Consider the following 25,890-nt stretch of genomic DNA (forward strand, 5'->3'; position numbering starts at 1 on the left):
GAGGACTCACAGAACATTCCAGGCTGCACAAAAATCACAGTGGAGAAGGTGGTTTACGATGGTTTGTGATTTCAGGACGACTTCTCCTGGAATGTAAATGACATTGTTATATCATTAATTACCATAGCAATGCAGATTATTCATCTTGGGCCTTAACTTTGCTCTCTCACGCTATTTTCTGCAAGGCCATCAACCCTCGTGGTGCCAGGGCGGCTGAAGTTACAAACAGCAGTGGGTGTCAACCACAGAGGGGAAAAAAAGCGCTGAACGAATTGCAACACACTGCATTTGGCACCAGATAAAGCTAGAAATGCCAAGCCCACTTCTTGTCAGAGAGTACACAGTCAGAAATAAACAGGTGCAGTCCCTTAACCCCAGACAAACCCACAATGGATAAAGTCTTATTGTCTTTTTCGACGTGTAAGAATGTTTCATAGACAAAACCGGCTGGGATTAGAGTCGGGAAGCAAATATAAGCAGTGCAATCAGTACACAAGCATAAAGGATGGCAACAAGGAAGAGTAGAAACATTAAAGAGAACACCAAAGAAAATCTCTCCAGTGGGAAGGCAGATGTGGAATGAAGCTTTGCTTTGGCAGCCACTTTACTTGATTGGGAGGCAGGTTCTGGCTCCTTTTACTGAGACAAAGAGTCTTCTCAAGAGATAATCAAGTAGGGGGGGGAAAGGGAAGAAGATGCTCTCTCACACATGTTGTACCAAGCAGGAGCTTTCAGACCAGCTAAGCCTTGTGACCCAGCAAGGTCCCAGCCAACGTACAACAAACAACAAGTAGCTGCTTCAGTGGCACCGTGGATCAGCACATCCCTTCCTTTGGCTGATGCCCCCTGCTCTGCCTCGCAGTATCACCACTATCAGCCACATGGGAGTAACAGAAAGAACAGAGAGAATCTAAAACTACAGAGAAGTTACTGACCTCCAACAATCTGACTGCATCGGCCTAAAAACCAAATACTTTCAGATAGGGTTTTTTCAGAGGCACTAAAATAGCTGTACTGTCCAAACGAAGAGACACATTTAGTACACAGTTTGCACGACTCTGGTCATTAACACACACAGTGAGCTCCCAATGCCATCTACTGGCAGAAGTGGCCGTGAAGGGAACAAGAAAAAAGGAAAGAGTTCGTTGCAATCTTTCATTCTAAGAAAGCCAAGAGATCAGATACACACACACACACTACTACAGGAAGTAACACTACCTATTTACTGCAGCGGGGAGTGCCGCTGACGCACCTTGAGGGACAGCTATCTAATCGGCTAGCAATTAAATAATGAGTAGATGAGGTTAGTCTTGCATGCCAAGAAAGGGAGAGGGGACTGCTTCCTGCTGCTGAAATATCTAAGCCAGCAGTCTGTGGTAGGATAGAGAAGGGAAACACACTTAAGCTCACTGAGGAAAAAAACAGCCTGCTTCCAGGGTATCACTAAGACTGCAGAGAACGTTTAAACATCAGGCTTAGGAACAGCGGTTGCAGAGCCACCTAAGTTTAGTCTTTCAATATTCCAAATTCCAGGTAACACAGCTATGAAACCATGTGGAGCTGAAAACACAGATGAGACACTTCACTGCTTACCTGAATTGTGCAAATTGTCTTTTAGAAGTATTTTGTATTAGGTATTAACCTGTAAGGCAGCAGCAGACCATCAAACTTACAGTTTTCCATACTAGGCAGAGAACAGAAGGCACCAAGAGAAGGAAGATTTAGCAGCTGCTCTGAGAACAAAGCTTACAAAGGATAAACAAGTTACTCCTTGAATAAGAGCTAGAGATGCTAGCACTGAGTTTGTGCCTTTCTGCCCAAACAACCCAACACTTCAACAAGGAATGGATGAAGACGTAGGGTTTATTTTGCTTTCTGAAATAGAGGGTGATAACGAGCACTAGTTTTATGGCACATAGGCAGATTTGGCAGGGAACAAGCAGTGAGCAAAGGTTTCGTCAGTATTTGGTTGACAAATCAGGGAGAGGAATATGAAGTCAGTTCCAATCACTCAGGCCTCGTATCAGAACAGCTGAGGGTACTTGAAGATTAGAGGCTACAATCTGAAGTACAACTGACTCAAAGCAGAGGTTTTGCCCTTTATTACTTCCTGGACAAGCATGGCTGATGCCCCATTACTGAAACAGAAACAGGAGAAAACGCTGTCCTGGTCTGCAAGATACAACCCTTAACAGGAAAGCAAACAGTGATCAAGAGTCACATTTTACAGACAAATAATAGAACACTTGGAAGAAAAACAGTCCTGAGAGAATGATTTGTCCACCAGTTACAGTTTTAATATAAAAATGTTCAGTCCAGTCATAAGCTTCATTGTTCACATGAAAATGAGTGGTGGAACCAAATCTTGAGGATGATTTAATTTGTTTCAACATTGAGCTTGTGAGGTGGCAAATACACTAACCTTACTGCAGAATACACACATCCACACCTACCAGCGCCTAACTGGTATTGCCTCGGTACCAGCAGAGATCAGTCCTTCCTGAGGCAGATCTTCCCCTAGTGTCACAGCAGCTGCACTGCAAGGGAATTTAACTGGGTCTTTTTGCTAACAGTATATACTGTATACCCAAGTATATCTATATATAGGGTCTACAAGGATTTAGTGGGGACAATGAGTGAAAGGTCTTCTCGATCTGGCGGGAGAGTCAAGGACTGTCACCAGAGTGGTGTGGAGAAACCTTGAGCACAGTGTAGTACATCACGTTTGCAGACATATATTTAGTTTCTGCTGGTTTAAGTTTAGCATCTGTCAGGAGTACTAAATTCAAACCAAAGCATTCTAAAAACTGTTTATAAAGAAAAATACTGATAACCATCATTTTTTCTGGAAAAAAAACACCCCAAATTAAATCAAAATAACTATGTACACCCATGCCAACCTTAGCTTCTCAGAATACAAAATGAAACAGTATGTAAAAAAACATAATACCTTTAAGTATAACATTCTGAACTGTTATCCATCTGCCAGGAAGCTAGAATTCTAGTTGCTTACAAATGGAAAAGACTGAGAAAGAAAGCATCTCCCTTAGGACAAATAAAGTTAAATTCTAGCAAGCTATACCAAAAAAGGGAAATATTTACCCTAAATTAACACAAAGGCAAGCTGGAATTAAAATGGCAACTGTATTTTTATCAGCCTCTTCACCAACACCAATCAATTTGCCAGAAGAGGTTGGAGTATGTTACTATCATCTGGAAAAATAACAGTAAAAATCCCATCTTCCGACCAAATGTCATCACCTCCAAAATGATTTTGATCTTTCTTCCAATAATTAATCTAAGGTTTTATGCTTACTTATTAGAGTTTGGAACTTGTTTTACAAACAGAAATTAAAAGAAAGCAAAAGCTCATCAATTGGCAGAGCGTTTCCATGCCCTAGGGGTAGCATACGGTTGAAACTTTTCAGTCTGCATTCTGACTAACTCAAACTAGCAATCATCATGCTTCTACAGAGATGTTCCCATAGACATTTACTTCTGTGATCCCTTGTTCTTGGTTAACTTAAGTCTTTAACAAACCCATATTTTCATTTCCAAACCCTTCACTTGAAGTTGCTCTGTCAGACAAACTGGTTTGAAACCATGCAAAAGAAGAGCAAATAGTGTTGATTTCACATTGACTTGAAACACATTTTCCATTAATTTTTATAAGTTAACAGAGCTTTGAATGAGTTAAGGCACCCATATGCCCAGAAAAAAATAAATACCTTGGGCTAAATACAACTAAGTGTTCAGCAGTCATTTTAATTGCACAATTGTCTCCCTAATTTGTAGCATAACCCTGCCAATGTCTTTAGAGATCCTAAAAGATGAATACTAGAAACTTTGTGGATGTAACAGACAAGGCATTGACAAGACATTCTCAAGGTCTGTTCTGTATTCCTGGCTCCTCAAGGTAACTGCTACTCAGAATTAGCATTTAGCAGCAAGATCAGCATGTTCTAAGAATGAAATAAATATTCACACAATCAATACTAATGGTTCAAATGCTCAAACACATTATTGAAAACAGTAAATTTCCAATCTCTGTCCTGCCAATCCAAGACTGCAGAAACAAGACCCTTGGCAACAACATTCACAGCTCTCAGTACCACAGAAGCTTCTGCAAACAAATTCCAGGCTTGAAGTTCTGTTGTCTGTGGTTCTTGCGAGGGGTTTTACTGTGTTCGAAGCTGGTAGTCTGTAAAGGGGAAAAAAGCCAAAAGTGGTTTAGTAAATCCTTTCAGCAAAGCAGATGAGCAAATGGGGATGAAGAGATGTCAAATAAACCCATAACTTTGCTTAGAATGGCCAAGATAATGAGCTCTAAAGTGATTAAGGTAATTGCAGGCAGAAAAAAAAAACCACCCCCCCCACCAGTACCACTTTTACTTGCTAGCAATCTAGTATCTTATAGTAGACAGCGGCTCATACATCTTGAAGCTGGCAGAATAGTATGTGTGAGTGATCTCTTTTTAAATTTATATCCCAAAAATCTCACCAAATCTCAGCTTAATTACAAAATAGTGAACTATCCCATTGGGTCTTTCATTAAGACACCAAAAAAGGTGACTTTAAAAAGCAGCAAACCTTAATCTGTGTCTAAACCATATAGTTTAATACTTAGGAATATGAGCAAACTGCATTTGTGCGTTTCTATTTGGAGGTTTGTGCTAGGGAAACAAAATATGAAAGCTGGAGATGCCTACAGTGTATTGCTTTCTTGTGTCCTCAACATAGAAAGGACATGGAGCTATTGGAGCAAGTCCAGAGGAAGCCAGGAGGATGATCAGGGCCTGCAGCACCTCTCATATGAAGACAGGCTGAGAACATTGGGGCTGCTCAGCCTGGAGAGGAGAAGCTGCATGGAGACCTCAGAGCAGCTTCCAGTGTCTGAAGTGGGCTACAAAGATGCTGGAGAGGGGCTCTGCATCAGGGACTGTAGGGATAGGACAAGGGGTGATGGGTTCAAACTGCAACAGGGGAATTTCAGATTAGAGATAAGGAAGGAGTTCTTCACTGTGAGGGTGGTGAGGCACTGGAGCAGGTTTAGCCAAAGAGGTGGTAGATGCTCCATCCCTGGCAGTGCTCAAGGCCAGGTTGGACAGAGCCTTGGGTGACATGGTCTAGTGTGAGGTGTCCCTGCCCATGGCAGGGGGGTTGAAACGGTATGAAGGTCCTTTCCAACCCAAACCATTCTGTGATTCTATGATTCTACTTACCTCCATTCTGGGTAATATAACGAACCCATGGGAGAGCCTGATAGCCACTCTTCTCAATTATCTTTAAGTAACGAACCTAGAAAGAAAGGGATGTTAAAGAAATGAAGTCTCCAGTGTAAGCCAAGCAGCATTTAGCAAAGAAGATAAAAATAAGATTTTTTTGGGTGGGTCAAAAATATGGATTATGGGTAACATTGAACAGGAATCATTGAGATGAGAAAAACTTGTGCACGAAGAGCCTAAAAATACTCGTCAGTATTTCTATTTTCAGCTACCAACCTGGATTCCTGAAGTGGTGAAATATGGAATCTCAAACTTTACACTTATGGGAGGTTTTCCTTCCTTATCTTCAGCTTCAACACTTGGAAGTCCAAAGTGAGCTCTCATCAGGTATTCTTTTCCACCCTAGCAAAAAGGACACATTTTTTTCTTGAAGAAAAAATACAACACACTTGCAACAACACAAGTGGTATATTCTTAATGCCAAATCACTGAGCTCCACCATCCCTCCAGCTCTTCTCTAGGACTTAAAAGCGAGCACTTGTTTTTATTTAAAAAAGGTTTTGTTTTTTTTTTAAGATTCAGATAAAATTAGGACCAGCCTGAGGCACAATTCATTTTCTTCCAGGCTCATACTCAAATGAGAAAAATGCTGCTGCCCTTTCTGACTAAACAGTGACAGACAGCTGTACCACCACTCCATTGGCATCTGAAAGAGCTCATGCTCACGGAACCACCCAAGAAACACAGTCTGACAAACTAAACAGCTGCTGCTAAAACCTAGGCCAAGGGATTACACCATCCACAGACATGGCTCAAAAATCTGCTCTCTAACCTTGTTCTGAAAAAAATATCCCAGTTAAACTAATATAAACAGCAGTATCTTAAACATCTACTTGCAAGTTCCAACCCTTCAGCCAAGGGAGAAGAGGAAGAAGCCAGTACTATTAGATACTATTAGATATTAGAATCTGCTTCTAATAGGCAGAGTCTGAACATGCATCAAATATTAATATTAATTAATTATTACACTAGCAGGTAATAAGACTAAAAATAACACTTACTGGAAAAGACTTAATGGACCACACAATTTCACTGTTCTCTGGAACCCATTTGACACTTCCAACAGTGGTTTTAAACTTTGGCGAGTCCGCATCGTTTGGAACTGGAATGTGAATCTCCACGTTGTTGGCAGTTGATCGACGTTTAAACTGACTTTTTGCCTGAAGAAATTGAAAAACTGCATCAGAAAAGCAGCCCTCTAAATATTTCCATTATGCTAGTGAGTGCTGAGACACACAATTCCCCCTGTCCCAACCTACACAGCAAGGAACAGAGATGTAACACACGCTTACTAATGAAGTTAGAAATGCCCGAACTGCTTGTCAAGCTTTGAGAACAAATGAAAGACTGAAATTAGCCATGATTAGAATTGCTGACCTTGATCATGTACTCGATGCGGCTGTGGGAATGTTTTTCAATCACAGACTCAATCCAGATCAGTGGCTTTACCTAATGAGAGAAGAAACACGTTTAACAGCTGTAGTTTTCCTTTGACGTGGTCATTCCAATGTTGCTTCCCCATAAAGCTACACTCAACACGTGAACCCCACAGAAAACAAAGTCTGTGGTACCTGCAACGACAACCAAGTTGGGGGTTTATTAAAAATACAATTATACAAATGAGCAAGCATTGATATGCCATGGACCAAGGACCAAATTCTTGACTTTAGTCTGAGGACAAAACCATCAGTGTGTTATCAGCATTGTTCTCAGACTAAAGTCGAAAGGAGAAAAATGACTGCTCCAGCTGAACCAAGGACACTGGTCAATTGCTACACTGACATTTCATCATGCACTTAGCTGAAAAAGTCACCACAGGAATGCTACTTCAGGAAGAGTTTCAACAGTAGTTGAAAATAGAGGTTTACTGACAAGTCCAAACTCATTCTTCCTCCAAAGAGAGGAGCACAAAGCTTCATTAATAGTTGATTTGAAAACTACCGTGCTGCCCAGATTTTAAGGAAAACAAATAATTAAGGGAAACCTATTAGCAATGCTGCCTACAATCTGAACTGTTATCATGGAAAAAGCAAACACCCAGACTCACGTGGGTGTTGAGGCGATATGACATGAGCTCAAACTCTCCATCAGGCGGAATGAAAGAAATTGTCCTGTCGTTCTCAAAGCGAGAGAGACGAACGCACTGGTGAAACTTCACATCTTCCAGTTCCACCGATTTACTTTTGCCACCTAGATATAAATACGTATTTCAAGGTGCTGCACAACTGATGTCCAAAGTCTCATCAGTGCCAGCCATACAGCAGAGCTGTTGTCTGCTGACATTCCTCCCTTTTAGCCACTTTGTTCGTTAGCTTGCTAGAGCTTTTTAGGACTACAGAAGTCCCAGTGAAAAACGGGATGAGGAAACCTAGGTGGTCAGCACACGTTACCATGGTATTCCATCTTCGCCTGATAGCGTCACACAAGAACCAGTGTGGTTTTCTACACTGAAAAGGGGTGTATTTCTATCATCCTTGACTAAATCCTTTCAGCTGAACTTCAGCTGACTTCAGACAACATCTTTCATGATTATTGAGGTTTCACTGAAATACTCACGGCCTGTATTATCAAAGAGAACTTTGTCATTTAAACCCAGGCGCAGCTCTGGCATTCCCGAGAGGAAGACTCGCATTTTAATGGACCCAACTATCTCACTCCGTAATACGTTCCCATTGGCACTGACCTGAAGTAAAACAAAAAGAAAGACTGCTCTGATGGGATACATTAGGACATCAAGCACTCCCACCCCATCCCCATGTCCCAAGTCTTCTAGGATGTCTTTCACCTGAGAAATTAATCCAGCAGATTAGATTGGGGAGGTGATGGGCACAGACAGAGGAGGGAAGGACAGATCAGAAATCAGCAATTCAGGTTAGATACAAGGAAGAAATTCTTTACTGTGAGGGTGGTGACACACTGGCACAGGTTGCCCAGGGAAGTGGTGAATGCTCCATCCCTGGCACTGTTGAAGGCCAGGTTGGACAGAGCCTTGAGTGACATGGTCTAGAGTGAGGAGACCTTGCCTATGGCAGGGGGACTGGAACTTGATGATCTTAAGGCCCTGTCCAACCCAAACCATTCTATGATTATACAATGCGTACAAGTAAAGCACTGTTTGTCTACTGGATGTCCTTATGGGTAGTACTTGGGTCTCAATAACTGACATGGTTTTCAGCAGCACAGGCCACTTGCCACAGTCAATCTGACTTTTTATTGCAACCTGCAGGTTTTCAGACAGTAAAGCACTTTCACCACTTTCCATTACACTTTTCATTCAAAGTTACAATAAAAGGTACCCACCAAAAGGTTAACAGACTCTATAACATCCAGGAACACCTCATTTTTCCTGTATTTTATCCCTTCTGATCTCCATGATACAGCATTGGTAACAGTGGCAGGTGGACGTGGAGCTCCAGTTTCAAGTTTGTGGCCTTCCTGAGTGATGTACCTTCACACACAATTGGCATGAAGAAAAGGAACATTAATTCTTTTGCTACCTAGACCAAAGCAAAGCATTTGTTTGCATATGGAAGGATGCTCAAAACTTTCCAAGAAGTCTGTCACTGTAAGTGACACAGAATGATACTTACTCTTGTAAAATTTTACTATCAGTGGTTTGTGGGTAACCAAAATCCATAAGCTCATCTAACAACTCATAAATAATAACAAAATTGTCCCTAATGCTCTCTTCTTCCAACTCCTTGAAATATTCAGAAAAAACCTGAAACAAAATGACAGGAGGGAGGGGAGGAAGGAGGATGTTAACTGAGGGAAGTACAGCACATTCAGAATGTCTTCTTGTATCTAAAATCACAAGTCTTAAAAAGCCCCGAACCAAACACCCTCATTCACAAACAGCATTCTGTTCAGCAGATTCAGCCTCAGGAAATCCACCTCCGTTAAAAGAGTTAAGAGAATCCTAACAGCAACTCTAACTACTGTGAAAAATAATTATTTTGGAGAAAATCTTTTTCACACCAGGTACAGATGAACCAACCATAGGAACTACACAATATGCCACTACTCATGCAGCAAGTTCACCATTCTCCATGTTCTCAGGCCTTGTACAACTACTTGCAGCATTGTGTCACATCCTTTGCCTGCTCAGCTACAAAATATCAATTCCATTACTACAGGAAGATAGTTCTACAAAATAACCAACTATAAAGTAAAAAACGCTACTACCATAGAGTTCTTTATCTGCGGGAAAGCTCTAGGCATTTTTAATTAGATTAGATTTAAACTGAACTGAAAAGAAGCCAGAAGTGACTTTGGAGATTTCATACTCACCTGAACTACTTTATATAAAAATGAAAACACCAGTGACACACAAGCATTTTTCTTGGAGGTTGCAACAACTGATAAAGGATGCTCAGGAAAATGCATTCAAAGTCACCACTAAAAACAAAAGTTTAATAAATGCCTTTAGGAAAGAAATGAAGATAAACTTTTGGTAAAGAGTAGAATTCACATAAACCCTTTTCTGCACCCTGTCCTGCTGGTGCACATTGCTCCATGCAAAGCATAAACCAACTTTATTTAATAAAGCCTCCTTATGTTACTTCACCCATTCTCCAGCTTTGCATTTAGACACAAAACAACACAAATATTGTAGCAGCCCTCTGTATCTCAGCACACAGGAGTTATCTGCAGTATAAAGGATACGATATAAGTTGTTGTGTTTAATCCACATAAAACGAACTCCTCCATGTGCTAGAATGGGAGAAAGTGTCCCCTCTTCTTCCTTTTCCATAAGGATCGGCATAAAATGCTCCACCTCTGACATGTCCACATCTCCGCGGTAATTCCGACAGATAAGAACCTACGAAGAGAGGGACAAACTCATCTTTCTTTTCTCTTTCACGAGATGATGTTACCATGCAAGGCCAATGCACGAGGTATTTGGAAGGCCTCACTAAGTAACTTTTAACTTCACTCCAGCCATTGCACAAACGCAAACCACAACGCTAAAACACTGATTAGAACGCGACTCCTTAACCTTTCACTGCACTGATGTTTTTCATTGTTCTTCACCTACTGCCGCACGAGCCCCAACGACGCTTTTGAGACGGGAAAACAAGCCAGCTCCTCTGAGACAAACTCCCTCCAATTAGTGCAAAGATTAATTACCCCTGGGGTGCCCAAGGTCGCACCCCAGCTCTTCGCAGCCACCCCCCTCAGCACCCGGAGCCGAGCCACAGGCCACGACTCTCCCGCTACAGCTGAGGCCCGCAGTGCCTCAAGAAGCTGGGCTGGCGGCAAGGAGGTGCCGGAGAGGGGAGCGCGGCTCCCGCAGCCCCCAGCGAGCGAGGCCGGGGCACCCTCCAGGCCCCTCAGCACCCCCGCCGGGGCGAGGGACGCCGCTCCTCCGCCTCCAGCCCCGGCCGGACCTCACCTTCCCCTTCAGGTCCAGCACATAGACGGCGCTGGCCGACATCGCCGCCGCCGCCCCGCCGCCCGCCGGGGCCGCCGTGTCGCCCGGGCCGCACACGCACCCACTTCCGCTTCCGGGAGGAAGCGGCGCAACGAGACCCGGCTGCTGCGAGGAGGGGCATGCGCAGGGGACCGCGGAAGAACACGTTCAGCCGCGGAGGGCGTAGGTAAATAGTCCCGGGGTCTTCCTCCCCCCATGGTGGTGAAAGCAGCACCGGGTAAGAGGGGAAAGTTTGCCCAGGCTGAGGGAGGGCTCCGGGCAGCAAGAGCAGAGGGACGGTGTTCCCAGTCAAGAACAATATTCAGGTTTAAGAGGCATGTTGGAGTTTTAATTGAGGTACATGGCATATGTCATCTCTCAAAGGCAGCGCGAGTTATAAAGACAGGAGAGGCACTACAGAAACTCCATGCGCAAATTCTTCCCCCCCATTTATAGGTAAATCGGCACCAATAAAAGGATGAAAGCGGCATTTTAATAGTGACATTAATGTTACACATTACAGCACACCCTCCGCCTCTAGATGGAAACAAACTATACAATTCCTCTCTCTTGCAAGAGAAACTTATGCTATGAGAGGCTGCCAGGCCTGGATGTCTGAAAAGAACTATACCAAATAAATAAAGGAACCCTTTGCAGCTGGCTAACAGCAATCGATTGTGGCCTTACTGTTGCTGTAAGCACTAAAAACCCCCAAACCCTCTGCACAATCATAAATCAGAGCTCGTCAGAAAAGACGGATTTTGTTAAACATTCGGTTTCAAAACCCAAACCAACAAAATAAAAGTACAAATCTATCAACATTCGGGAGACAGATAAACGATGGGTGTGGGGATTACACACATTCACATGGCAACCCTGCTTAACACCAACAAAACACACCCCCTGGTCCAAAGCCTTGAAAAGCAGCCCGTTCACTTTGTCCAGCTGACTTTGGGAATGTCGTAGTGCTCAGTCAGAGTATCCAAGTGCCTGTTGAAGTCCTAAGGGGAGAGAAAGAGGAAGAGAATGTTGAGTATTTGGCGCTGACATCACCACAAGGCCCCGGTTCCGTGTTTCATGGAGGCAAAACAGCTCCCCCAGCCCACCAAGCCTCAGCAGCCTGCGTGAATCAGGGTAATTCAGCTCACCTCCACTCTCTGCTTATGGGTTTTGGATGCCTTCTTCAGGATCCTCTCCATTTGCTGCAGACACAAGAGAGCCCAATTACCCACAGCCCCTCCGGGCTGGTCTCTGAGGGCTCCAAAGGGGGTTTTAAAGCCGTTTTTTACCCGCTTCTCCTGCATCTTCTCGTAGGCCACCTGCGCCGGGGTGCGCTTGTCCAGGCCGCGCTTCTTCTCCTCCTCCTGCTTCTTGCTGCTCACGATCTGCTCCAGGATCTGGGCCTTGTCCTTTGCCTTCTTCTTCTTCCTGCTGGCGGAGGGCGGTCAGGGCACAACCCCGGCTGCCCCCCGTTCCCCCCCGGTACTCACCGCTTGCCGGCGCCCAGCCCCGCTCCGCCGCCCTTCAGCCGCAGCGGCCCCCGCTGCACCGCCTCGTAGTCCGCCATGGCTCTTCCGCCGCGCCACGGCGCCCCCTGCCGGGCGCCGGCGTTACCACGGCAACGGCGCGTCCCGTCCCGTCCCGCCCCCCCCCGCGCCGCCTCCTCCCGCCGTGAGGGAAGGCCCGCGGCCGCCCTGAAGGGAGGGAGCGGAGCTCCGGGGTGCGCCGGGATCAACCCGGCCCCACTCGCGGTGTCCCTCCGGGCAGCGCCATTCCCGGGGGGGTTTACTGGGGCTGTGCAGCCTGGAGAAGAGAAGCTGCGTGGGGACCTCGGAGCAGTTCCAGTGTCTGAAGGGGGCTGCAAGGATGCTGGAGAGGGGCTGTGCATCAGGGACTGGAGCGATAGGACAGGGGTGATGGGTTCAGACTGAAACAGGGGAGATTTAGGCTGGATACAAGGCAGAAGCTCTCCCCTGTGAGGGTGCTGAGGCGCTGGCACAGGGTGCCCAGAGAAGCTGTGGCTGCCCCATCCCTGGCAGTGTTCAAGGCCAGGTTGGACACAGGGGCTTGGAGCAAGCTGCTCCAGTGGAAGGGGTCCCTGCCCTGGCAGGGGTTGGAGCTGGAGGAGCTTTAAGGTCCCTTCAACCCAAACCATTCCATGATTCCATGACTCTGTCTGAAGGCACACTGGCGCATGAGGCCCCTTCCTTCACTGAGGGGAGGACACCGGGCACAGTAGCAATGCCCAGGAAATGAAGGTGATCAATAGATAAAGGCTGTGGTTGTGCAGCCTCCTCTTCCTCCGTCCCTTGTTTGCATATTCCATGCAGCCTGTAACATCATAGGTCTGTTCACATGTATGAACATGTATATGCACTATATACGTATGCATGTCACGCTAATAATCATTAAGTGGCAATGATGTATATCAGCAGATAATACAGAATAAAGGGACTGGACTTTATAGATACTACCTTCAGCACAAAGTACGGTATATTAGTGTATAATGTGTATTACAGGGAGCAGTGAGAAGGAAAGGATGAGGGGTTACCATCACTGTTATGAATTCCTAATATTTGGTGTTAATTCTTAAAGCAGACAGACACCACTGATGCTTTACCGTTACTTTACCATAGGTGAAGGGATAAAAAAGCATGCCCCATGACGTCTTCCTGCTGCTTCAAAGACATAAACCAGCTGCTGTTACTTGTTTGGGTAAATACTGTAACATGAGTCTCCACTGTGCACACCGGAGACAGGTGAGTGATGCTGGATAAGAGCCTTGAGACTAAAGATTTGATGAAATGCTCCTATTATGATACTTTACAGCCTGGGGAACAGGGAAGCTGGTTACTTGATCCTCTGCTATACCTGAACCTCATTGTTGCAGCTTTTAATAACTGAATATCCAGCCTGCCTATAAAGGTGTCCCCGAGGAAAGAATGATGGGACTAGAATTAGCATTCAGAGCTAGAAATGGGCAACAAGCAAACTGTTTTCACTCAAGAGCAACTGGATGCGTATCAGGTACAAAACAAACTAAATGGCTGTTTGGACAGAACGTTGAATAATGGCAAATAATGGGGTTTTTAAACAACCTCTCTTAAAAACTATGAATTAGGAGTACTAAACTACAGCAAAGATTTTACTAACATAGTTTGATTCTTACATCTAGAAGAAGAGTTATAAAATACTCTTAATTATGTGCCAAAAAGAAAGAGCTTTAATGCTTGGCCACATATATTGCAGTGTAACTCCATTTAAGCTGCTATATGGGAAAAGTTTGGGTCAGTGCATGCTAAATACCGGCATTACATGTTATATCTTTTCTTATTTCACAGGACTGCACATTCTTTACAAGGAAAGAAATACTGAGGTGAGTTTTCTGTATGCATTTTGTGGGTAAAAGACAGAGATTGTTATAAAGATGAGTTACATATAGGGTGAGGTATTTAGAAATAGTTTGGAAATGGATTTACACAAATTCAGAGTGATACCTTTGGGAAGCCAGAGCATTTTTGTTGCCTTTTTGTGTACAAACTCTCTGGTATCTATCCTAAACTGAGCCAGAATCCTAAATTCTGTATTAAGGTACCAGTCTCTCTCTTGTTAACAGAGATAAATGTAAAAGGTTATATCAGTGCCTCCTTTGCCAGGGACATCCACATTCCTTTCACCTTGTTTTATGACAGATGCTTCCAAGTGTACTGTTATTCTTCAGAATACTTTGCCTGGTTTATGAAAACCTTCATGACCGTGTCAAATTTTCTTCATGTCTTCTTATAAATAATGATACTGCTCTAAGATGCATTGTTCCCAAAGCCTTCAGTCACCCCATCAAGCACTCCGTTTAATCTCTGGCCAAAGGATCTGACAAAGACAGGCTCAGTATTCTGTTCATGTAAGACTGAGAATCTTCACTGAAAACCTGAACTTGTTCTCCTCTCATTAAAATCCTTACTCAGGTAGTAACACCCACACTATTGAAGTTGCACTTGCCATTCTTAACCATTTGGTGTTCCAGCAGAAAGGGAAGTGCTCAGGTTCTGCATCTCTCAAGATGTCCCCACTGTTTTTTGCTAATTCAGCTGAAGGTAACAACCTTGTCCAGAGCACGTCCCTCTTTAGAACCTGCACATCTGTGTATGAATTCTAGACAGGATAAAATGTGAGTGGTTCTGTAATAACTGAAATCTAAACCTGTCATCTTTCCACACCGTAAATAGATGCCAGAGCCATAACTGTGTCATAAGACATTTATTATTGATAAGGATCCCTTTTAAGGTTCTGCCCTATTGTTTTGTTGGTAATGGCTGTTACCAACAGCTTATTCCTTACTCTAGCACGAGAACTAAAGGAAACAGCATCCTGAAAGTGTTGGATAAATTAATATCCTTACACACATTTTCTGTCTTTTGACCCTGAGTTCTATGAAAAACAGGAAGATACTCAGGGTGGATAGAATCCTGCTAGAGTTAGTTCCAGATAGCTCTTCCTGCCCATGGCTTTAGGCGTTCGGAGTTTTATTCTGCTGTTTAAACTGAATCTTTCATGCTCCAGTTTAAGCCCATTTTTTTTGGTCACATTCACTGTGGACTCAGAAAATAAATCCCTTTTGCCTTGCCACAAGCATTTCTCTGTTTGGAAACTGATTAGGTGGACCTGCATGTGGAAGGTCTTGTGCCTTGTTCTCATAAACACAGACACCTAAGTACACCCAGTCGTAAAGCAGAAATACATCTGAAACTGTAAAATTCTGGTTTCAGATACACGGTATCTAGTGGTTTGGCTGCCTGACCTGGGTAAGCATTTTCACCTGACTGTTCCGTGAATATGAAAGGCTTTGCATTTTTCACCAGTTGAAGAGTTCTTTTTAATACTCCCTTCCACCACCAACTACAGAGCACACTAAACGTTATTTAGTGACTGATACCGATCTGGTAACGCACGCAAAGCGTGAGGAGTGAGATGGAAAAGGCAGTCCTGGAGATCTACACTTAAGCACTGCTCCTGGAGATCTACAGAACTTGTTCCCTAAACAAATCTTTCTTTCTGTTGCAGACTGTTTTACAGATACCGAGATCTAGCCCCACAGCTAGTTCCGCTCGACTACACACGTAAACCAGACGTGACACTTCCCTATGAACTCATTGGCAGCATGCCAGAGCTAAAGGTACACAACTGGAATCGAGTGACACATTTCGGTTTAATCTAACCCTGTTTGAATAATTTATCCACTACTAATTGCTGGGAGGCTGAAATACAAAGAAATTTTGGCTATTGAAGTCAAAAGGCTTTCTGGAAGCTTCTAGTGATTCCCGAAAGCACTCTGAAACGGCGTAAAGGTTAAAGAGGGCTGCAGCTGTGTCTACCTCTGCCTACAAGAACAGAACAGCAGAAAAGGGAGCACTTGCCAAAAAGAGGTTACAGCAAAAATAATCTTGCTCCAATTGTCTTCTCTGCAGTGAAATAAGTGCTGGTAAAGATGACCTTCCCCTGCTCCTGTGTTCTGTTTCCCAGGACAACCCGTTCCGCCAGCGGATAGCAGAGGTTTTCTCAGAGGGTGGAGATGGCAACATGACTTTAGATGATTTTTTGGACATGTTTTCAGTGATGAGTGAAATGGCTCCCAGAGACTTGAAAGCTTATTATGCTTTTAAAATTTATGGTGAGTGAGATGTGCATTAAAAAGTCAACTTTGGGGAGATCCTGCAGCTTCGTGTAGGGATGCAAAATAATTCGTTTTGTCACAGTAATGATGCTAGTTAGACATGTTTTAATACAGCCTTTCATTTCATTGCATTTGAAAGTCTCCCCTAAAAACTTCTGGTCGTCTTTACCCTTTTGTCTCTTCTTTATCTGGGGTTAGGGTTTACTCCAAAATTTACAACCTGAAATTATCTGCAGCTTTCAAGAGCTGATAAACATGTAAGAAACACTTGTGTCTGAGGGACTGCTTGTAAAAGCGCAGCACAAGCGATCTGGCTGCCCATAAATACGCTGTGGGGTGGTTTTGGTGTGAGGAGCACACTTCCAGCACCTTGCTCCAAGGACAAATTGAAAGATTGTTTTTCTTTTTGCAGTTACTTTCCTTATGATCGGCTAAAGCCAAAGAATACATCAACCAACCAACAGCTTTTTCTCACCATTTAAACTGTGCATGATTCAGCCAAGGTCTCACAGAAGTAAAGCCCCACCAAAACTGCACAGCTCGTTCTCTTCCTTTGACTTAACTAGCTCTTGCTTTTAGTTCAGTAGTAGTGCTTTACTAGAGCAATTTAAGGATGGCTAGGCTATGTTTAGCCATGAAACTATTCACAACCATTCCCCTTAAGTATGACGGGGGGGGGATTATTCCAGGATTTTTAATTTTGTTTCATTTTTATACAAGCAAGCACAGATAAGCATTTCTGATTTGAAATTTCTCCTCGTAAATACATCATGCCCTGGGAACCAAACCTTTCCTGTTAGGGCTTGGCAGTCGACCACGTCAAAGGGCTGAGTTTTGTCACTTTGAATCCCTTTTGTTTCCTTTGCCAGATTTTAACAACGATGACTACATATGCAAATCTGATCTGGAGAAAACAGTCAACAAATTAACCCGAAATGAACTCACCCCAGAAGAAGTGAGCCTTGTATGTGAAAAGGTGATTTACGAAGCTGACGTGGACAACGATGGCAAGCTGTCTCTGGAAGACTTCCAGCATATGATAATACGGGCTCCAGATTTCCTTAGGTAAGACCTGCTTTGCATTTCTAACACAAGATTGATCTTATTTTTTTTGTCAGAAGTCTCTATAGTGTGTATTTTATGTCTCCTCAGTCACTGCAGATCCCTGACAGAAGCAGTAGAGCTGTCCACTGGGTAAAACAGATGCTTGAAAAAGCAGGGAGGCTTCTTGAGTTGCTTTTGGAGCCTCTGTTAGATTCTGGACATTTAAGTCCTCAACTTAAAATGTATTAGCTCTTAGGCTCCACTGAGAAGTATATGAGATGGTGCCTGGCAGAGTCTTACTGTGGTTTCTGACACACATTGTGCACAAAGCAGCACTCAAATGTTGCATTTCTTTAATGTACAAAGTTTCCAATTTATAGGATTAATTGTAGTGAATCCTTTTAATTGATCGACACATAAGTGATCATTACTTCCTCTTTCTTTAATAGCACATTTCACATTCGAATCTGAATCTAGTGAAACATGTGGAGGCAAGCATTTCCTGAACCTCCAACAACGATTACTGAGATCACCGTCCATGAGGGAGCAAAAGGAAGGGAGCAAAGAGGACAACTTCTGGTAACTGAACCAGTCGCAGAACTCTGTCTCTTTTACATCTTTAGAAGGAGCAATTCATTAAGCTCTTCATCGTGATTTCTCTGTCATTTATCAAAATGTCTATTTTCCTTGCAATGTTAACAAAAACTTTATTCCTCCTCCCTCCCCCCAGCTAAAGCAAATCTGACCTAGACAGAGAGGTGAGAAATAGATAGCACCAGGTAATAAAGGAACTTGTATCAAACTATACAGAGAAGAGCTTTCTACTTTCAAATTTATAATGAGAAGTGAACATATTTCCAAGGACAAGAGAGCCTCCCCCAGGTTCCTGTCCCTCCTTTCTATTCCTATATATAATCCTATTTCCCACACAAGAACCTGCATGCACGAGTGATGAACAGGACTGAAACTAAGTTGGTAAAATTCTCTTTTCATAAAGAAGTTTATTTATGCAGTGCTCAGGGTCCTGTACAACAGAGTAAAAACATACATACTGTAATAAACAAGAGGTCTGGTTTTCATACAAACATGGAAATCAAGGAGAAGTGTTTCAGAAAGCAGTTGCCATGTGGGAAGGGTGGCAGCCAAAAGTGGTCATTCTAAAAAACACAATTTACACTTGTTTTACAAAATTCTGGGATGCATTAAGTTCCCTTCAAAGCAAAGCCCTAAGTCCCAACTCACGCCCAACGTAGAGCATCCGATTCCTGCAGAAGGGCTGGAGAGCCCAGCCCAAAAAACTTGCATTGACCACAGGAACAAGATCTCCAACGATCACTGGAAGAGATGGGTCAGAGAATAAGGCAGCCTGAAATAATCAGACTGCACGTTACCATCAACGTTCAATTGAACAGCTCCTTAGTTAATCTAGAAATAAAGACAGAAGTTAGCCTCATTCCTTCCCAACCCCTCTGAGCTTCTGGTACTAATGGAGACCGTCCTCCACGCAGCTGTTTGTCCATTTCCTCTCCAGCACAGACACCAGCCAGTTCAAGTCCAAAAGAACAAGAAATCATGGTAGATTTTGAGCATGATCATCAAGCCAAAGACACCACCACTACAATCATCATCCCCTAACAACTGTCAGCGAGATGAGCAGCATCTCACATGAAGGGAGACACCAAAGAAGTTTCAGCAGCAGTAAAGAGACTTACAATAATCCATAGGATTTATAAATCTGAGGCTGAAGGTCTGATGCTGGCATAAGGCTCTGATGTCAAGGAATATGAGGTGTGCCCATTGGTACAGGACCAAGACAACAGAAGTGTTAAAATGGCAGTGTTCAGACTGCAGTTCCCCTTTTTATTGACAGACGAGCTCCTGACAGGCCCACACCCAAAGGGGGTGAAGACTATCTGAAATATTGCAACCAGCCTCAAAAGTAAGGTCAGCCACAGAATTCTGTGATCCTCATTAAAGGAAGGGAGTTTGAGAACATGCTCAAAAATGGGTTTGTTTCCCTACAAACCAAGTGTTACTCCATTACCTGAAATTTTAGTGGCATTTAGACACTGAGAATATGCAGGAAGCAGAGTTAGTTTTTCAGATCCACTGAAATTCCTCCGTTACACAAATTCTGTATCTGATTGAAAAACTTTTCTCCCTTAAAGAAAGCTCAAACACGTTACTGGAGGTATTTACACAGTACCTCTTTCCAGACTCGTGTCTTCCAGAACTTAAAACCCACAGTAACTTAATTACGTGATGGAAACATCAACTACGTATCGTCCTTCTCCAAGATTTGATGTCCACGTTTAGCAACATGCAGTCAAGTGTACATACAACTGCAGTTTCTTCAACCTTTTACTGTCTTACATTTGCATTTTATGTTTCATATTGCTTGCTCTGATTTAATATTGGTGTTGAGACCGTAGACCCCAGAAGTACAGTGATGACTGTAATCACAGTAACTATGAAACTTCCTGAGTTTGGGCAGTAATGTAGTTGTTCATGGAGTAAACCAAATCATGTCATAAAAGGAAAGCACGCTATAAATTAGGTACATAAACATGTGCAACAACCAGCACAGGCTGAAAAAAAAGGTATTCACATACAGAACTCATTTTGAATGAAAGAGTAACTTCAGATTTAGAAAATGAGGAGTGAAAACCACAATCCCATCCTTCACGTTTTATCTACTTGGAAATGAATATAGTTTGTTTTCTCACTGCAAGACGAGTTATCAGTTTAGATACTGCCGCCAGGCAGCATCATTGTGGACAGGCCATGGCATCAAGTTAGACCAACCACTTGTTTTTCCAGTCCCTTTGAAAAAGTCTGGCTGCAGCATCTGGCTCTACTGAAGTAGAAGGATGGATGTGAGACAATCCACATTTACTACCAAGCCAGAAAGAAATCATTAAACAGATGAGTTTTGTGCAGGAAAATGACATTCAGCCCATGCCTTAATGACCTCCCCACCTCTGCCTCAGTCATTTCTTGAAGCATGCACAGTGTTTCTTTAAAAGCATCCTCATCTCAAGATCGAAGTGTTGCTTGCCCAATCTATAGCTCTGCATTAACGATGCTTTGAAGCACATACTGACTAGAAGGCTCTTCAGTAGCTTAAAGTGATTTATCCTACAGACACACCAGTGTGTACATCCCCTATGGTGCACGGTCACCAAGTCCTCACACTAAAAAGCCACAAGCAAGCAAAAAAAGAAACACAACATCATAAGGTTCTGGTTAGAGGGAAGCTCTATGTATGATTTTAATCACGAACAGAGCTGACTGTAATCTGCTCTTTAAACATAAAATAAAAGGTTGGTAGCACAGAAAATGCGTTTTTATAAACCAGTAACTTCTGCAGGAAAACTTCCTTTTCTATTCTAGAAAAACAGGCAATGCTCCTGTTGAGCCCAGCTGCATGCTGCAGACTCCTAGTTTCAGTCTGAATCTGACAGATCATTAACTACAGCAATACTCAGGAGCGCTCCTTTGAGGCCAGGCTGTAATACCACAAGCTTGGAGAAAACAAAACTGGTGAGTAAATTCATTAACTTTAAAATCAGCTTTAATTTTACCCTTGAAGTGCAGTTGTCGATGTAAACAAAGCATGTGAACAATTCCAGTGAGTTGCAGGACACAGCTGATACGGTTGCTTGAATTCAATACACCATAACTGCAATCACTCCACAGTAGACTTTGAAGGAGATGGCTCTTCCTGGCTCCTTATGTCAGCCTAATGAAGTCAGGCTTACAGCCTCTGAACTGACAGTAATGAGCTATGGAGGAGCTTTACTTGGCTGTTACATTTTACACATTGGAATGTACTAGACTGTGTGTATCAGAATAAATACATAGACTATTTCCACTGAGGACTAACACCGTCTGCACTGCTGCTCACCAGTGACAGCTTTGCTGCTGCCTGAAATCCGGGTCAGCAGCGAGGCAAATCTCAGCTTCACAAGGTTGGTTTGCAGAAAGTGTTTGCATGTGCAACATTCCTTTGCATACGTGAGCAAAGTGTGCGTGAGGCCACGCCACTGGAAGCAGTGCAATACATGTTCCTGTCACGATATAAACTGAGCTATTACATCACGACAGATCTGGAGTTGTTCTCAAGTGGAGAAGGAAAAGCTGGAATGCTTGAGTGAGTGTCCCTGCCTGAACCAAGGCCTGTTTCTCTAAGAACAGACCACAGACCATTCGCATGGGACTTGCTGTAGCCATCGTCTCCTCTGAAACGCATCTGAACATCTGGAGTTCTTAATTAAGCACAGTCATGTCTAACAAGGAGAACATAATTCCTGCTGGGAAAGAACCATTCCATTTACAGCACACTTTGGTTTCTTAAAAAAATAAGAGATTCTTTTGAGGAGGGTTATTTTTTAACTTCAGATGTACTCGTGGATTGTCCACAGTGACACAACTGTAACAGGCAGATAAAGGGGTTTTCTCTATAGCAGCCAAGAGGTGGAGATCCAGAAAGCTTCCTTCTACCTTCCAAGAAGGTACACGCCTCTACTGCTCACAGCAGCACAATTCTTTGCTGTCTAGAAGCAATTGTTCTATATGCACCTCTAGACGTGGCTACACACACGTCTCACCTACACATACCTGTACTTCACTAGTACTGGCGTTTCCATCTCTTGTTTTGGTCGTAACTTCATCTCTCCATGTTGGATATATCATGGATACAAACCAGAAGGTAGAAGCCTGCCAGCAAAGGTGCTGTAGCACAGCTCTCAGGTGCTCTGCACTCCCTCTGCTAGACAACACGGCCCGGGGCAATCTGACAGAAATGAACTTGTTTCGTCTCCAAACTTGAAGAGTCAGACAATTCCTAAAAGAACCAATTCCTTACTCGTACGGTCGCGACGTGACAGGGTTGAGAATGCAAAGTCCACAGCCAGAGGAAAGCCCGCTCGGAGCAGGCAGAGTCCAGCTCAGGGAGCAGCCGCTCGGGTTAAGGCCGTGTCCCTCACAGAAGAGCACATCGGAAAAAGCTGCTTTTCTTTTGCTGCTCCGGGGTGATTTTGACGCCCTGGTTGCTGCCCTGGGGGCTGTTGCCTTCCTGCAGACACAAAGAGTATTTTGTTACTTATCCAGCAGAGAACTGCAGCCACTGCCTTCAGCTCTAGCACCCGCTGCACCCATTCTCCTGCCTTCCATGGGCGCAGAGGCAGCCAGGACAAAAAGCCCCCAATAAATGCTCAAACACGTAGGAATCCACAGCAAGACCCACACCTCTACCCCTTCCCTTCAAGAGGACAGAGAAGCTCACCCATTGCACCCACCTCCTGCACTGCACAGACAGTTGGTGGTAAGCCAAGGTCAGAGCCTGGCCTGGCAAAACTAGGAACTAATTCCTCTGACATTTGGTGCACTCCCCATGTAAAAGACCACAAAATATTTCTTCCACACTCTTTGGCTTTGGGGTTGTTTCCCACTGAAATACAACGTGGATGAAATAAAAGTTACTCACCAACTTCTTGTCCATTTTTGCTTTGATATCCCTTGCCAGAGTGAAAAATGCCTGCAGCGAGTGCAACAGTTGGGTGTTACATGGCAAATAAGATGCACTCAGGAACACTTTTGCTTAGCAATGAGCTGCATTCCCAACCTTCTATGTACACCGAGCTCCTGAAGAGCCAAGTTCTCAGCTTTTCCCCCCTGCTCTGGGTTTTTAATGCTCCTTTTCCAACTCCCAACCTCCCTTCTGAGCCCCAAACCCTGCCCAGGCCACACCTGCAGGCCCAGGTCTATGGAGCAGGAAAGCGCTGCCCGTTATCAATCACAGCAGTGATGCAAAGACACGAGCCAAGGTTCTCACTTTGCTCTCAGCCCCCTGTGGCACGTCCCATATTAAATAAAGGAGCACAACGCTGGGCAACGAAGGTCTTCACAGGACATTTCATAGCCCCACACAGCACCGAGTGCTCCCACCCCATCTGCACAAGCCAATGAGTCCTGCAAGGGGCAGGGGGGGTCCCGGTACTCACGTTCTCTATGTTTATATTGGCCTTTGCGCTGGTCTCCATGAACTTAATCCCGAAGCTGGCAGCGAGCTGCACACAAACCAGTTGCAGGTGAGAACAGGAACAGCTCCAACCCGAGCAGCAGCACAGGGAACAGCTCCAACCTCCCCCCCTGGCGTGATTCATGGGAATGGGGGGATTTGCTCAAGCAGAACAAGCTGCAAATATTGGGAACTGAATCTCCTTCCTGACAGCATCGGTTCCCACCGGCTCTGCTCGGCTGCTTTACGCTGTAATCTGCTCCTTTGTCTGGTGTATTTGCTCTCGCGTGGACACCTTCTCAGCCTTGTAGCATCTGCAGCGTGCAAATGTACCACCTCGACCTCAACTAACACCTGATGCTGCAAAGACAACCCGGCCTCCTCATCTCAGCAGCTCTCAGCCAAGGAGAGACGTTTCCTCGATGCCCAGCTCCAGCAAACCTTTTCTTCCTTTTGGCTCAGGAAACCTCCAGGCCGTTGCCTGGCATGTGGCGAGCACAGAAGGGACACGAACCCTTCCCACAGACCCAGCTTTTATCAGTGCAGGACAAGGCCCTGCAGCTGCAGCTTGGGGAAGGCTCGATAGCTCCACCTGGAAACATCGCCCCAGGGCCTGACACCGACGGCTGCTTCCACCCCCGCTGCGAGGGGGTGACGCTGCAGCACTCACCTTCTCCCCTTGCTCCCTGGACACTTGTCTCTTGTCATTGGCATCGCATTTGTTCCCCAGGATCATCTTCTCGACATCGGGAGAGGCGTGCTGAGACACAAACACACCACAGGCTTTGTCCCGGGAGCCCAGGCACGCACCGAGGCCCTACCATGGAGGTGCTGGTGCTCAGCACCTCCCAGGGATTTACAGGCTGCCCACAGCCCGTGTCCCAGTGGGTGTCCTGCACCACAAGCGCTCCCAGACCACTTGCAGCAGCAGGAACACATCACCCCTTGGGTCCCCTCGTCCCACCCTCAGTTACTGTTCACCACAGCATTCCAGGAGTCACTACCACTGATCTGCACTCCATTTGGCTCCCTTCAACTTCAAAAGGAGCTCAACGCATCTGAAGCAATAAAGCTCCAACTACTTTCGTTGGCAGAAACACCACCTTTACCATTCAGTGAGGAAACAGAGAAATTACCTCTTCAATATTCCTGACCCAGTTCCGAATGTTCTCAAAGGATTTCTCATTGGTGATGTCGTAGACTAACATAATGCCCTAAAGATTAGAAGGAGGCAGCTTCAGCGGGTGTCACTTCAGACAGGAGTTAAAGTTCTCCTTTCACAGCACAAAGCAGCCACTGAACAACAGCTACGCTGGAAACCCTTGGGTCACGGTTCCGCCTAACACAGCCGCGGCTGCTCGGCCATGGAAGGTGCCCGGGACGCCTGCTCATGGAGGGGCCCTGCCCCCAGGCGCTCCCCCACTGCCCCAGCACCGGCACCGGGTAAATACAGAGCCCGTCCCCACGCTCCTACCATGGCTCCCCGGTAGTAGGCGGTTGTGATGGTTCGGAATCGCTCCTGCCCGGCGGTGTCCCTGCACCGGAGAGAACACGGGGGTCACGCAAACCACCGGCACACAGCGGCTACGGCCCCCAGCCGCTGGAGTCACTGGGGACACCGGAGCTGTCTTTGGGGTTCTAAGAGCTCCCAAAGCGCACAAACGCAACCAAAACTTCGCAGGAACGTGGCCCGGACACAGCTCTTACCATATCTGCAGCTTAATCCTCTTGCCGTCCAGCTCTATGGTTCTGATTTTAAAGTCAATGCCTGCAAAGAGAAGGCACCGAGTCACGGGCGGAGGAGCCCCGGGGCCGAGCGCCCTCCCCCGCCGCTGCCCGGCGGAGCAAAGCGGTACCGGCCCGAGGGAGGGAGCGCGGCGGCAGCGCCGAGCCCGGCGGGCGCTCACCGATGGTGGAGATGAAGGTGGCGTTGAAGGCGTCCTCGGAGAAGCGGAAGAGCGCGCAGGTCTTGCCCACGCCCGAGTCGCCGATGAGCAGCAGCTTGAAGAGGTAATCGTACGTCTTCGCCATGTTCGCGGGCCCCGCCCCTCCCGCGCCCGCCGCGCCCTCATTGGCTGAGCGCGGTGCGCGTCACCGCCGACTCCGACGGGAGGAACCCGGCGCCGGCGCTCCCGCTGCGGGCGGAAGACGCGCGCGGGGCGGGGCGGATAAACTGACGTCACGCCTGGGAGTGACGTGTTGGGGCGTGACGTCACCCGAACGGAAACGCTACAAAGAGGCCCCGAGAACGCGTTGGTAACTGTGAGAAACGGTTTAATACGAAACGTCGGTGAGAGGCTCGCGGCGGGGGCGACGCTACTGCGCGGGGACGGCTTCTACCGGGGCTGCATAGAAACGACCGATGGACCGGGAGTGAGAGCTGCGGCCGCGCTGGCGGGGACCGGCACAGAGCGGCCCTGGGTGCGGCTCACGCTCTCCTGCAGGCTGCAGGCGC

The 25,890-nt window shown here is 45.4% G+C and overlaps 4 protein-coding genes across 6 annotated transcripts; 1 reads left to right on the forward strand and 3 right to left on the reverse strand.

Moving 5' to 3' along the window:
* Positions 1–3,739: 3,739 nt before the first annotated feature.
* AP1M1 (adaptor related protein complex 1 subunit mu 1) lies at positions 3,740–10,725 on the reverse strand. 2 transcript variants are annotated; one of them, XM_057406794.1, is made up of 12 exons: positions 10,681–10,725; positions 9,951–10,107; positions 9,576–9,643; positions 8,876–9,006; positions 8,586–8,733; positions 7,842–7,968; positions 7,333–7,475; positions 6,663–6,734; positions 6,287–6,445; positions 5,502–5,627; positions 5,223–5,298; positions 3,740–4,201 (listed from the first exon to the last, which is right to left on the reverse strand). In XM_057406794.1, exons 1-12 carry the CDS (start codon positions 10,720–10,722, stop codon positions 4,179–4,181), a joined length of 1,272 nt encoding a protein of 423 aa, XP_057262777.1. In that variant the 5' UTR covers positions 10,723–10,725; the 3' UTR covers positions 3,740–4,178. The 2 variants fall into 2 exon arrangements, with proteins under 2 accessions (XP_057262777.1, XP_057262776.1); XM_057406793.1 differs by lacking the exon at positions 10,681–10,725 and adding an exon at positions 10,439–10,587.
* Positions 10,726–11,539: 814 nt separating this feature from the next.
* On the reverse strand, positions 11,540–12,325 carry FAM32A (family with sequence similarity 32 member A). The gene is made up of 4 exons (XM_057406805.1): positions 12,189–12,325; positions 11,988–12,126; positions 11,847–11,900; positions 11,540–11,699 (listed from the first exon to the last, which is right to left on the reverse strand). The coding sequence occupies exons 1-4, from the start codon at positions 12,263–12,265 to the stop codon at positions 11,631–11,633; spliced, it is 339 nt and encodes a 112-aa protein (XP_057262788.1). The 5' UTR covers positions 12,266–12,325; the 3' UTR covers positions 11,540–11,630.
* Positions 12,326–13,324: 999 nt separating this feature from the next.
* Positions 13,325–18,109, forward strand: CIB3 (calcium and integrin binding family member 3). Of its 2 annotated transcripts, none has more exons than XM_057406801.1 (6): positions 13,325–13,457; positions 14,040–14,074; positions 15,760–15,871; positions 16,219–16,366; positions 17,239–17,434; positions 17,863–18,109. In XM_057406801.1, the coding sequence occupies exons 1-6, from the start codon at positions 13,353–13,355 to the stop codon at positions 17,882–17,884; spliced, it is 618 nt and encodes a 205-aa protein (XP_057262784.1). In that variant the 5' UTR covers positions 13,325–13,352; the 3' UTR covers positions 17,885–18,109. The 2 variants fall into 2 exon arrangements, with proteins under 2 accessions (XP_057262784.1, XP_057262785.1); XM_057406802.1 differs by having other exon boundaries at positions 13,332–13,725.
* A 2,852-nt stretch (positions 18,110–20,961) lies between these two features.
* On the reverse strand, positions 20,962–25,558 carry RAB8A (RAB8A, member RAS oncogene family). Its single transcript, XM_057406799.1, has 8 exons — positions 25,343–25,558; positions 25,143–25,203; positions 24,910–24,970; positions 24,572–24,649; positions 24,106–24,195; positions 23,419–23,484; positions 22,902–22,952; positions 20,962–22,490 (listed from the first exon to the last, which is right to left on the reverse strand). Exons 1-8 carry the CDS (start codon positions 25,464–25,466, stop codon positions 22,398–22,400), a joined length of 624 nt encoding a protein of 207 aa, XP_057262782.1. The 5' UTR covers positions 25,467–25,558; the 3' UTR covers positions 20,962–22,397.
* Positions 25,559–25,890: the final 332 nt, after the last annotated feature.

The sequence above is a fragment of the Pezoporus wallicus genome, unplaced genomic scaffold, assembly GCF_028554395.1.
Source record: "Pezoporus wallicus isolate ANWC-B61680 ecotype Strahan unplaced genomic scaffold, APGP_CSIRO_Pwel_v1 contig_10514, whole genome shotgun sequence".
In the NCBI taxonomy this organism is placed as follows: Eukaryota; Metazoa; Chordata; class Aves; order Psittaciformes; family Psittacidae; genus Pezoporus; species Pezoporus wallicus.